Consider the following 13,318-nt stretch of genomic DNA (forward strand, 5'->3'; position numbering starts at 1 on the left):
TCACTGCCCTTCAGGGACCATAGAGCATTCAGAATTACATGGAACATTTAAGTTATCATACTTAGTAAAAACTCTATTGTAGCAGCTATGGCAACTATTTATAAGTAATATCATGAAAGCACATAAAAACTTTTCATCATCTTTCATGTAAAAACCTTTCACTTTCTAGAAAAAAGTTATTAATTCTGCCTACCGCCATAGCCATTCTTCATTCTCTCTCACTTGTACTGTTTTTCTCAGCTGGAAATGATGAAAAAGCTAGTAACATGCAATTGGCAGCTCACTAAATAGCACAGTTTGAAAACATATGGTTTAGAAATCACTGACTGCATTTACCTTGCAATCCACCTATCAACACACTGCACAAAGAATAGAAAGGGCAGAATTTTGCCCAACTGAACTGAATTCAATTGAATTCAATTATGACAGATAGAGCTGGAATGAATAACACTCTAATGAAATTCTGTCTAACTAAAATGATACTATAATGATTACAGCCATTCCTATTAAACCACTCTAGCTTGCATTGTATTAGTTTTCAATCTTGGTTTTTTTAACCTGTTGACAGTTTAGTTTACTCTAAAATTTATTCATCCCCATTTTTCCTCAAGGAAACCTTTGTTACTCTCAACTCAGATTGTTTACCTTTGTATTTAAATGCATAATCCCTGTCAACTGCTTCAATTTAGAAATTACAAATGATTTATAAATTCCTTGAAACAACTCAGATCTAGAATTTGAGTGCTCAACATTTAAGACAAATTTGCATTGATGTTATTTACCTTTGATGCTCTAAAACAAAAGGCAGTAGATGTCGTGTCTGACTTTTCTCTGTCTAACATTGCAAGTCCTTCATCTTCATTCAGAGCCAAGTACCTCCCCGTTGTAATATGTCGAAGACGGAAAGGCTGTCCCCATCTGATGTTACTTCCACTCCAGCTAAACATATGAGACATCAAAAAATAATTTATGAAGCAAGCAAAACTTGTATTTCTATTGTGGGCTTTAAAGAAAACAGAACGTGCTATATATATTCCTTTTTGCTTTTGATTTCAATATTTGCATTAAAACAGATGCAAAACTGTTAATACATTTGCAAAGGGAATCTTGGAAAGGAGTACAGCTTTAATTTTCTCTCTCTGTTTTATTAGGGTGTTACATACAGTGTCCATAAAAATACCCTACATGTTCCTGAAAAATACTAAAGTGTAAATTAACTACTGTATTTCAGTTGACTGCCTAAACAAGCGAATTAAATCTAAGTGAGGACTCAACATTCCAAAGAACTATCCTACATCTCTGTTAGTTATGAGGGTATTTCATTTGCAATCACAAACACACCAAGAGTAAAACAAACAGTTCAGAAGGCCAAAGTTAAAACGTATACCCTTATAGTACATATTGAAATTTCACTTGCAACGAGATAACAAATAACTTATCACCTAGGAGGGAGACAGATTCTCAAAGAAAAAAAAAAAAAGAGACACCCATGAGGGTTATTACTGTTCTGATTTTCCCCCGTGCTTCTAAAATTTCCAGTGAAAATTAGGAAAGCATTTTATTTTTGGACACAAGCAATGTCTCAAGCAGATATATCTCATAAGCAATACTGCTTTTGATATGGGACACAGACCAAAAAAAATTTTTAAAATATCTTAAAATACTGACATTCCCCATATGATTATATCATGACATATCATAGTAGATTACTTTTATTGACAATGAACATTCTATCATACAGTGGGACAAATATAGTATTCATGTTCTGCCTTAAGGGTCTGTAACAATCAAATTGCTGTTAACAACAGTTGCTAACAAAAAAGTTCAAAAAATATCAGTACCTTATTCGAAGGGGTTCTACTCTCCACAAAGACCTTGCTCGAACACCAGCTCCTCCAGTTTCATAAAGTACTTTCCTACAGAAAATATTAAGAAGATCATCCTCTTGTGTTTATTTGCGCTACACAGTATTTATAACTTACTCCTCTGTAAACTATATAGGACTCACTTCTCCGCAGCTAAACAGATGGAGTTGAATGGACAGGAGATTCCTACTCATCAGTGAGAGCACGATACACAATCCGAATGTTCCAGGTACGTTAGGCTATTTCCATTAAGCTATTCTCTCTCAGGAGTTCATAAAATACTTTGCCTTCAAAGTATTTCAAGTGGCTGAGAAACTTTTGCTGTTTACTTAATCAGTCATAAAAATACGTAATTCGTACAGTTCCCAAGAGATTAATCTAAATTACTAATCCTCTTAAATACATATAAACACAATATTAAAATAAGTATACATATTTGCATACATTAATGATTATCTGCATGAATATGACATCAGAGACTTCAGCCCTGGAATTACTTCTAACATTCTTATTAAAAGAAAAAAAATGGTGCTAAACCAAAGATTTTGTATTATAATCCTTACAAAGTAGATAATAATTATGTATTAGCTTTAGGAAACCCAGAGAAATAAAAAACAGGAAGTGAAAGCATTCAGCCTTTCATATAATCTAGTTTTCTTGAATTAGTGGCTGGGGGTTAGTGACATGTTTTAGCACTGAAACTAACATACTAGTCAATAATAAAATACAAACAAATACAAACTATGGTGGATTAGTCCTGTTCACAGCAATACATGAAAAAAGTATTTCATCTTTCAGTAATCATTCATGTCTTGTCATCCAAGCATCAGAATTTGTATAACCTTTCTCATATAAAATGGATAAAGGAAATAAAATGGATAATACGACAGGTCATGATCTGAAACTCAGGATAAAAGGGGTTACAGCGGCAGTGGACAAGGGGAGATCAACTCATGTAATCTACCTGCAACTTGTGCAAAGCGTTTGACACAGTCCCACATGATATCCTGGTCTCTAAATTGAAGAGACATGGATTTGACAAATGGACCACTCGGTGGATAAAGAACTGGCTGGACGGTTGCACTCCACAAGAGTTGCGGTCAATGGCTCGATGTCCAAGTGGAGAGCAGTGACGAGTGGCGTTCCTCAGGGGTCAATACTGGGACCTGTACTGTTCAACATCTTTGTCGCAGACATGGACAGTGGGGTCGAGTGCACCCTCAGCAAGTTTGCTGATGATACCAAACTGTTTGGCAAGGTAGACATGCTGGAGGGGAGGGATACCATCCAGAGGGACCTAGACAGGCTGGAGAGGTGGGCCTGTGCAAACCTCATGAAGTTCAACAAGGGCAAGTGCAAGGTCCTACGTCTGGGTCGGGGCAATCCCAAGCACAAATACAGGCTCAGCAGGGAATGACTGGAGAGCAGCCCTGAGGAGAAGGACCTGGCTGTGCTGATTGATGAGAAGCTCAACATGAGCCAGCAATGTGCGATCACAGCCCAGAAGGCCAACCGCATCCTGGGCTGCATCAAAAGAAGTGTGGCCAGCAGGTCAAGGGAGGTGATTCTGCCCCTCTACTCTGCTCTAATGAGATCCCACCTGCAGTACTGCATCTCAGTCCCCAACATGAGAAGGACATGGGCCTGCTGGAGCGTGTCCAGAGGAGAGCCACGAGGATGATCCGAGGGCTCCAGCACCTCTCCTATGAGGAGAGGCTGAGAGAGTTGGGGCTGTTCAGCCTGGAAAAGAGAAGGCTCTGGGGAGATCTTATTGCGGCCTTCCAGTACCTAAAGGGGGCCTACAGGAGAGCTGGGGAAGGACTTTTTACTAGGGCATGTAGTGACAGGAGAAGGGGGAATGGCTTTAAACTGGAAGAGGGCAGGTTTAGATTAAACACTAAGAAGAAATTTTTCACTATGAGGGTGGTAAGGCACTGGAAGAGGTTACCCCGAGAGGTTGTTGAGGCCCCATCCCTGGAGGTGTTCAAGGCCAGGCTGGACGTGGCCTTGAGCAACCTGGTCTAGTGGGAGGTGTCCCTGCCCATGGCAGGGGGGTTGGAACTCAATGATCTTCAAGGTCCTTTTGAACCTAAACCATTCTATGATTCTATGATACTGTTTTTTGTAATTAATAACTCTTAATAATAATTGTAATAATAATACTTGTATTTATTAAATTTTGAACAGTAAAAATTTAGGAAGAAATAAACTTCTAATCAAATACTTTAGTTATAATCATAATTTGGCAAGTTTGATGTGCACCTTACCTATTTTAAAGTATTTTAATAATCTCTTAACTAAGAAAATGTAATTTCTTTTACACATTTTTAGGTTACTACCTGCAACATTACTGCTATTGGGAAACTACTAAGATTGAAGATCTTGCTTTCAAAATGTGACTCAAGCTGTCCTCAGTAACATACTATGTAAGGGTTTATTGCACCATCATCATATGATAAATTTAAACATTCTGTTACTGGTAGCAAACCCTCAGTGGACACTAACTGAACAGAAATCTGTTCACACAGCAAAATAGTACTAGAAGATGACACAATTATTTTTTTGCTATGACTACTTCCTTATTTGAAAGAGTGACATGACAACATCCATGTGTAAACTGTGAGTGTGGTCAGAAACTGAGCCCGCCACGCAGACACCAATAAGAAAATCATATTCTTAGTAGTAGTAATATTCTGCAGTACATTCTTGCATAATTTAAGCAAGAGGAGTGTTCAGACATACAAGCAAAATTATTCTAGATGCGAAACAAACTGATTCACTAGCTTCTTTTAAAAAGAGCAGCAAGCTTCCAAAATTTTATTGGATTCTTTGATTTTTCTTAGAGCAATGTAAGCAGAAAGCCTTTTCTGTATTTTTAAAGGTTTCTGGCAGTGTTTCCTTCTGTTCATTGATACCTAAAAGAGAGGTTGGTTGAATCTTTCAGCAAGATTATTCGATTCACACTTACTCCTAAATGTTTCCACCAATTTCTAATGATAAATTTTGTTGTAGCTTTGTCAATGGAAAGAACATAAATTCATATAACCCGTTCTTCCCTTTACCAAATGAAAAGAGGGGTGAAGAAAGATGAAGAAAACAGTTCCACTGTACCTTGTTTAATTAAAATAACTGGAACTGACCCCAAACCATAAAGACGGTCAAACTGAAAAACACAGAATAATGCAGAATAAAAAATGATTGTATCATAATGTGATTAAGGTACAAAAAAAAAACGTTCAAATAGTAATTTGGTTCTTAGAAAACGATATTGTTTACACTTCACAAAACAACAACAACAAAAAAATCTAGTAGTAAAGTAGAGAAAGTCTTTCATTATTAAAAAAAAAAGTTTCTATGTATCTTGAGTTTCAGATTAAGACCTTTCCTATTATCCACTGTATTTCCTATATGCATTATACACGAGAAAGGTTATACAAATTCTGGTGCTTGGATGACAAAACATGAATAATTACTAAAAGATGAAAAACTTTCTTACATATATTCCTGTGAACAGGACTAATCCACCCTAGCATACACAGAAGCCGGGCCTTCTACTGTACTTCTGTATCTTAAAAAATGCACAGCAAGGGAATCTAAAATCTGCCTTCCTACTCTGGCAAACTTGATGGAATGCTGCACATGCATACATAAAAATGTCACAACCTAGCTGTTATACAGTTTGTTCTGAATTAAAGTAGCACTTTGAAATGTAGAATTTTAACTAGCTTTTCAGATTGTCAAATTCTTTTCCTTTTCCAACAGTTAACAGGAAAAAAAAAATCTGTTTAGCATTGTTCTCATGCAACTATGGGATCTGGAACTCAACTTCTGAAATAACTTCTGAAATGAAAGCTGTGTTTTTCTTATCTGCGCGAGTGTTTCTACAACTTTTCTTCTTTTGAGAATGCTTAAGCTTTTAATTTATCTGATATTCTGTTTCTTGATCAACACCAATGCATTCCAGGAAGAATCTATAGATTACCATGAAGTATACATGAATGTGACAAACCATTTGCATCCAGTATCTTTATAAGATGATGGACTTCTAGATGTACACCTGTACATTATTTAGGAGTCACATTTAAGAACACATGTGATTTCAAAACTTTTGAAATGATAGTGCACCATAAGAGTAAGAATATACATTCCTCATAGTAAAAGTAGTAGATTTTCCTACACACCTTGCCTTCCATAATAATATTTTTGATACTCTAGAATCAAAATAAAAAATGACAACAAAAAACCTAGCAATTCATCTTCATTTCCAGACTCTATGAATATGATCTTATGAGGTCACTTCCAACCTGGGCTATTTTATGATTCTATGAATACACACAGAAACTGTCTGGAGTTTTTGTTTTCCATTTTCATCCTAGATCTTCTTTGGTGCCATTTACCTTATTGATGTTACTTTCGGCAGACCCTAATGACCTCTTCCTAGCTAAGCTCAAAACTAATCATTCATTTCCATTCTCTTTGACGTCCTTTGACTCAACCATTCCTTCACGTTAGGAATACCGTAGATATGTCTCTGTTCACCTTTTATACTTCTTAAATTGCTACACTACTTAAATTCTCTAACCCTTTTCCAGCTTTTTCTATATGCAACACTGTACTAGTGTTCGTGACCTGCTGTTACAGTAATAAAACTGCTAGTAAAAGAGAATTGCTGTTTTTTCACAACAGCATCCACATAACATTTTCTTCATCTTTTCCTTGATTCCATCCGTCCCTCCACCCATGCATCCATCTTTTTCTGAGGTTTTGCCAAGCCTGCCTTTATGATGTTCACTCAGTCCATCCCATGTGTTTTTACTTGGACTGTAATAAAAGACCTTAAGATTCTTGGCAGAGAATAGTCACTGTGTGAATTGTTAGGGAGCATTCTCTACAGAAACCTTCAGAAAATTAAATGTCTGTACTACGAAAAGAGAAATTATTACTCTTGTGTAACTTAGCTTGTTTAACAGTCTTAACGGAATGCATAGAACTGATTAAACAAACACATGGAAATAAACACCATTTTCTACATTTTCTCTTTCTCCTGTTCCTACTGCTATCTGGGTTTCTTTCATGTATTCATTTTGGTTTTTATAATGTAAACATGACTTCTACAACTATGGCACAGTACAAACTTGGCCCTACATCTGTTATGCAGCTCACAAATCCAAAAGATAGGAAGACTCCAAATCATCAATGTCAGCACACTGTTTCACTATAACACATTTGAAAATTTTCAATACAGCATTCACATTATTCCCCTATTTTAGGAATATAAATACATAGATTTTATTCAGAAAAATAAACTTCTTTTTTTAATTTTACCCTTTTATTTATATAGTTTTAAAAAATGGAAGCAGAGCTTAAGGTAGTGACAATATACACAAAACGTATTAAGAAGCAGAACATAGAGGGCAACTGGGCTCCACAATTATTTTAAATTTTAACTATATCTGACTTCTAGATAAGTAACAACAATAGCAAAGTACAGCATTTCTGAATATACTGAAAAGGCTGGACATATATTCTAACTTTATTCAGACTGGTTGTTTATAAAATTAGTCTGAATATGACATCTGGTCCACACGAGCTATCTAGTTCCTAATACTTGTGCTAGTATTTTTATACTAGGTGTGCACATTTTCACATTCAGTGCAAACTTTGTATCTTTTTTCCTATACACATATGAAGAGAAGAGCAATAAAAAAAAAATTCACAAACAAGTGAAGTTTTCTGACATTCAGTTTGGGTTTTCTTTTGGCCTTGGAGACATTTTTACTCCACAGAAATGAAAAAGTGGAAAATTTAGAGCAGAAAAGTTTACTTGACATAGCTGCATGTTACTTTTGGTATCATACTACCTAAAGAATAACTTATTTGCCACAAAGGGTATAGACATCTTATTTGTTGAATATGATTTTTAATGCTGGGGGTCCTGTGTATCAAAATGATTAGCTTGCTGTGCTTTTCATTATAAGCAAAATGCAAAGTCAAACTCAAATAATAAATAATAGAATTTATAACAACCGTAGATTTAAGCTTAATACAAAAGTGATTTAGTCTAGCTAATATGATTTAATTATCTTAATGTATCAATCAAATTTGAGGTAGCAAGAACTTGCAAAAAGGTGCAGAATACATAAAATATGAAAGTCATTGTAGAGGCCGAACTTTCAGTGATTTTTTTAGGGCTTTTTTTTTTTTTTTTTTTTTAATTGCCATCTTCCCTGCTCCTGCTTGCTTACCTCTGCTTATATTTGGGCAGAAAGAAATCTTACGAATTTCAACAAGGGCAAGTGTAGGGTACTGCATCTGGGGAGGAATAACTCCATGCATCAGTACAGGTTGGGGGCTGACCTCCTGGAGAGCAGCTCTGTGGAAAGGGACCTGGGAGTCCTGGTGGACAACAGGATGACCATGAGCCAGCAGTGTGCCCTGGTGGCCAAGAAAGCTGATGGGGAGCATCAAGAAGAGTGTGGCCAGCAGGTCGAGGGAGGTCATCCTCCTCCTCTACTCTGCCCTGGTGAGGCGCATCTGGAGTATTATGTCCAGTTCTGGGCTCCCCGGTTCAAGAAGGACAGGGAACTGCTGGAGAGGGTCCAGCAAAGGGCTACTAAGATGATTAGGGGGTTGGAACCTCTCTTTTATGAGGAAAGGCTGAGGGACTTAGGTCTTTTTAGTCTAAAGATGACTGAGGGGGGATCTTATTAATGCTTATAAATACTTCAAAGGAGGGAGCCAGGGGGATGCGAACAGTCTTTTTTCAGTGGTGCCCAGTGATAAGACAAGAGGTAATGGGCACAAACTTGAACATAGGAAGTTCCATCTAAACATGAGGAAGAACTTTTTTACTCTGAGGGTGGCAGAATACTGGTACAGGCTGCCCCAACAGGTTGTTGAGTCTCCCACTCTGGAGACATTCAAAACCCGCCTGGACGCCGTCCTGTGCAACCTGCTGTAGGTGACCCTGCTCTGGCAGGGGGGTTGGACTAGATGATCTCCAGAGGTCCCTTCCAACCCTGACCATTCTGTGATTCTGTGATGTTAGTACGCATTAAAGACAAACAATTTAATAGGCTGAAATCTCAGTGGAAATCAACTACTTGAATTTCAGCAATAAAAGACTTCATGACTGATTTTCTGCTTAGTAGGTCTCAACTTCTTGTAATGATGTCACTGCCTAATTGGAGATTGCTGTAATGAGTGTTTAACCTATCTAACCTCAAAATTGAACTGACAATCAATAATCTATTTCTTTTTTGAGAGAAGGAAATGTATAAAAATGCATCACCACTTACTTGTGCTGTGAATCATTCTGATCTGTAGATGGAATTGTTAAACACTCATCATGTCCATGGAAAAAACGTACTACATGCCCACCAAGAAGATATCCTGTAGAAGAAGCAAATTAACTCATTACCTTAAACACTGACAACAAGAAAATAACACCCTCAAAAAAAATTTACAAAATTCAAAAGACCTAGGTGAAATCTGCTTTACAAATTTTCACTCATAACTGAAATTAAACAAGAGCAAATTTAGTAGGACAACATATTATTTTTTGGATCTTTTTCAGTCAAAAATATTTCTTCTGAAAATGAAGACAAAAAGAAAGCAATCTCTTAACATCTACAAATAAAATTAGGATTCTGGGGCAGAAAAGGAAAATAAAAACTTCTACGGCAATTACCGTTTTGAAAATTGATTACTTTAGGTAAGAGCCAAATCAAATACATAATACCACAGTTTCCTCCCCCTTAATACAATTTAAATGTTCTCAATACAAAATAATTTGGTGAGTTCATCAGTTTGTTCTGACATTTATAATTTGTGTCAAAATCAAAACTGTACAGCAGCAGCAGGAGACAGAGGAAAGAAAAACACTTAGCAGTTCTGAAGATTAAGTTTAATGGAAGCTAACTTTCCAACCCATTTAACACAAAGACTACAGGTCAAAACCAGGCACTTTGCCTCAGAGAAAAAAAGAAAAGAAAAAAAATGGTGTAGGAGGAGAATGATTCATCAGACCCTCAGTGCAAACTGTTCTGACCTTGTAAGTGAAATTAATGGCTTTTAAAAGAACAAACACACATAAAGGAGGAAGGGTAGAAGGAAACTCTCATATTGTGCAGCCAATTCAATATAAATTTGTAAATTAGGAAAATGGTAACTGGCAATTATCCTAATGCCAATTAATACAAAGGTCAAAGCAAAGAATGCAAAGAAAAACACTTTCCTGATATTTATGTTCCATCAAAAGTACTTCAAACATCACAAAAAGTATGTTGTCCAACTTCCAGTCCAATTTTAGACTCATGAAATCCCTCTTTCTTAGTCTGTCCATTCAACTCAAGCTAGCTGCTAAGTCTTCTGACATCTGATCATTCTGAGAAGTGTATATACAGCTAAACTAAAGCCTAAGTAGTTGGGAAATAACTGACATACAGAAAACCAACTTCTCTGCTTACCACACTCTAGCCTTTTTCTTTTTTTTTTTTTTTTGATTATGCAATTTTGGATTATATATTCAATCCTGAGCTACACAGTACAAGGGTTCCAAGTACAGCAAAGGGCCGCTAAGATGATTAAGAGACTGGTGCTTGTCACACATGAGGAAAGGCTGAGAGAGCTGCGACTGTTTGACCTAGAGAAGAGAAGGCTCTGGGGGCATCTCATCAATATAAAGAGCACGGAGTCAAGGTCTCTTCAGCGGTGCCCAGTGACAGGACAAGAAGCAATAGGCACACACTGAAACACCGGAGCTGCCATCTGAACATCAGGAAACACTTTTCCACTGTGAGGGTGCCTGAGCACTGGCACAGGTTGCCCAGAGAGGCTGTGGAGCCTCCCTCCTTGGAGATACTCAAAAGCTGTCTAGACATAATCCTGCGCAACCTGTTCTAAATGGACCTTCTCAGGCAGTGGATTGGACCAGGTCCTTCCAACCTCAACCGCTCTGTGGTTCTGTAAGCATTTAGGAAGTTTAGCTGCCAAATCCCTGCTGTTACAGAAATCTAAACTTAGCATCTAAACTGATCTGCCATGATCTCTCTGTGTAGCTCATTATAGAATCCTAGAAACGTCTAGATTGGAAGGGACCTTGAAGATCATCAAGTCCAACTGTCAACCTAACACTGCCAAGACCACCACTAAATCATGTTCCTAAGCACCACATCTACAGTTCTTTTAAACACCTCCAGGGCTGGCAACTCAACCACTTCCCTGGACAGCCTGTTCCAATGTTTGATTAACCTTTCAGTGAAGAAATTTTTCCCAATATCCATCCTAAACCTCCCCTGGCGCAACTTGAGGCCATTTCCTCTTGTCCTAATTTTACTACAGGATGGCTTGTCTGTTTGCTTGGGTTTGTTTTACCTGCGCGCAATCTGTGAACACGGGGACAATTCCGGAGTCAACGTCTATTCTATTTATGACCCATGATGGCAGGGGACCAGACAGCCATTTATAAATATACGGCTTCAGCATAATACACTTCTTGCAACAGAAAACAATCAGAAAGTATTGCAAGGAAAATCCATATCCCATATGCTCATAAAATGAAAACCTATAAACTCTCTGAGACAAGTTTCTTATGGGCCAGTGCACAGAAACATTGTGGGATGCTGATTTAAACCACTTGGGGTTAGAAGGACCCAACCATAGTTCAGATAAGCCTGGTAACTGTTAACCTTTAGCACCAAGGTAGTCTACTTCTATCAAGACTTAGTATAGGTGATCCCAGGGAAATACAATGTCTCTTTCAGGTCCCTTATAGCTCCATTTTTTCCTATGATCCTGTATATTATTATATCGTAAGGGATTAGTTTTAGGGCCAAGTGATACAAAATGATCCTGACTTAAAGACATTTACCGTTCATGAATGTGGAGGACTGATACTGCAAATAGAGAATAGCAGAGGTAAAGTACAATGCTTGTTATGACAGTGTTAATGACACAGTATGGCATTAAGGAGCAATATCGACTGGATGAGCCTTTCATTACAGAACAAGACATCTCTCAAACAGAGCAAGGTGACGCTTCTCAAACACAGTTATAAAGTGCAGTCAAGTACCTAGAAAGAAATCCTGACCCTGCGGTGTAGGATTTAAAGCTGATTAAGAGGATGCGTTTAGAGAGCTCATTTTCATTGACTGTTACAGAGAAACAATAAGGAAGCATGGCTGTGAGATCCAGAAAGGCTATTGAGCAAATATCCTTAAAAAACACAACTAAGAGATTGAAATAGGAACTACAAGAAACCTGCTTTCCATTTGCATGTACCTTTATGTCTCTTCTGTTATCTCTGTTACAGAGTGATTGAAAATCCTATACAAAATCTAGGTTTAATGCAGATCCTACTCCCCAAACTTAAATTGAAGACAATAAACTCACCTGTTGCTCTTTGTCTTCGTTTCTCATGGAGCTTTTTGTGCTTTGCTATTCTAAATTTACAGCACTTATTTATCTTTTCTTCAGTTAATCTGGCTTATGTATCTGTATTTCCCCATTTTCCCTTCCGTTATTCCTCTCCTATGCTCATTTTCTTTATTTTCATTAAGCTCTTTGGTTTGATGTTCTGAGGGTGGGTGGTTTTACTCATTTTTAGTCTTTATGAAAAGCAATGCAAAGTCATCTAGAGTATACAAATTTCTAAATAAATAAAATGACAAACCTTCTGTAATATTGCTTCCTGAGCATGTAGGATGTACATTCCATAGCGTCTGCATAAAGGAGGCATCCACCTGAATACTTCCATTTGACATGGAGAGATGCTGAAATAAGACAAGAGTAACAGGAAACCGTGAAATTTATGCCCTTAAAAATTTTTAGCATATTAATTTCTCAACAAAATAACAATACATAATGAAGTAAATATACAAATATTCTTTAAAAATCATTAGTCACTTGCTTTTAAAATGAACTCTCTTTTAAATCTAACCAGCAGACTCCAGCTGCAGATTAGAAGTCTTCTACAGTTACAGAAACAAAAACTTCCCAAGATGGATAATGCTGAAGTACACCTCGGGATAAAGGCATGGAACAGCCTTGATCTGGGGCAAGCGGGGGATAGGGGGGATGGAGGCAAACACAGTGCTCTCTGAGAAAAAAAGTGCATTGCAACCAGGCAGTTTTCTATATTAGAAATTCATAAGAATTCATTCATAAGAATCCCAACCATTTTCCCCAACTCCTCACAGCACTTTGTATTTTCCCACCATGTGTCTACTTGGTAAACAAACCAACCTACCAGGTATCTTTCAGAGGACACACTGACCAGGATAAGATCATCACCTATTCGAACTTTTTCTCCTTCTGACCTTTGTTTAGAAGCAGGGTGTATTGTCCACCAGCATGCCTCACCTAAAGGACAGAGATACTTATCAAGGGTATACAAAACAGACAACTCCGAAGAAATTTAAGGATAACTTTATACAACATTGAAATAACATAGT

The 13,318-nt window shown here is 37.3% G+C and overlaps 1 protein-coding gene across 1 annotated transcript in view; it reads right to left on the reverse strand.

Annotated features, from left to right (window-relative positions):
• The window catches only part of RYR3 (ryanodine receptor 3), a gene marked incomplete at its 3' end in the record, with an annotated part of 183,209 nt that overhangs the window by 147,472 nt on the left and 22,419 nt on the right, over nt 1–13,318 (reverse strand). The window contains exons 6-10 of the mRNA XM_009886997.1: nt 13,114–13,226; nt 12,538–12,637; nt 9,164–9,257; nt 1,842–1,916; nt 783–939 (exon numbers count right to left, since the gene is read on the reverse strand). Of these exons, the coding sequence (XP_009885299.1) occupies nt 783–939; nt 1,842–1,916; nt 9,164–9,257; nt 12,538–12,637; nt 13,114–13,226 (539 nt within the window). The remainder of the gene's footprint in view (nt 1–782; nt 940–1,841; nt 1,917–9,163; nt 9,258–12,537; nt 12,638–13,113; nt 13,227–13,318) is intronic.

This window comes from Charadrius vociferus, unplaced genomic scaffold (genome assembly GCF_000708025.1).
Source record: "Charadrius vociferus isolate BGI_N301 unplaced genomic scaffold, ASM70802v2 scaffold14, whole genome shotgun sequence".
NCBI lineage: Eukaryota > Metazoa > Chordata > Aves > Charadriiformes > Charadriidae > Charadrius > Charadrius vociferus.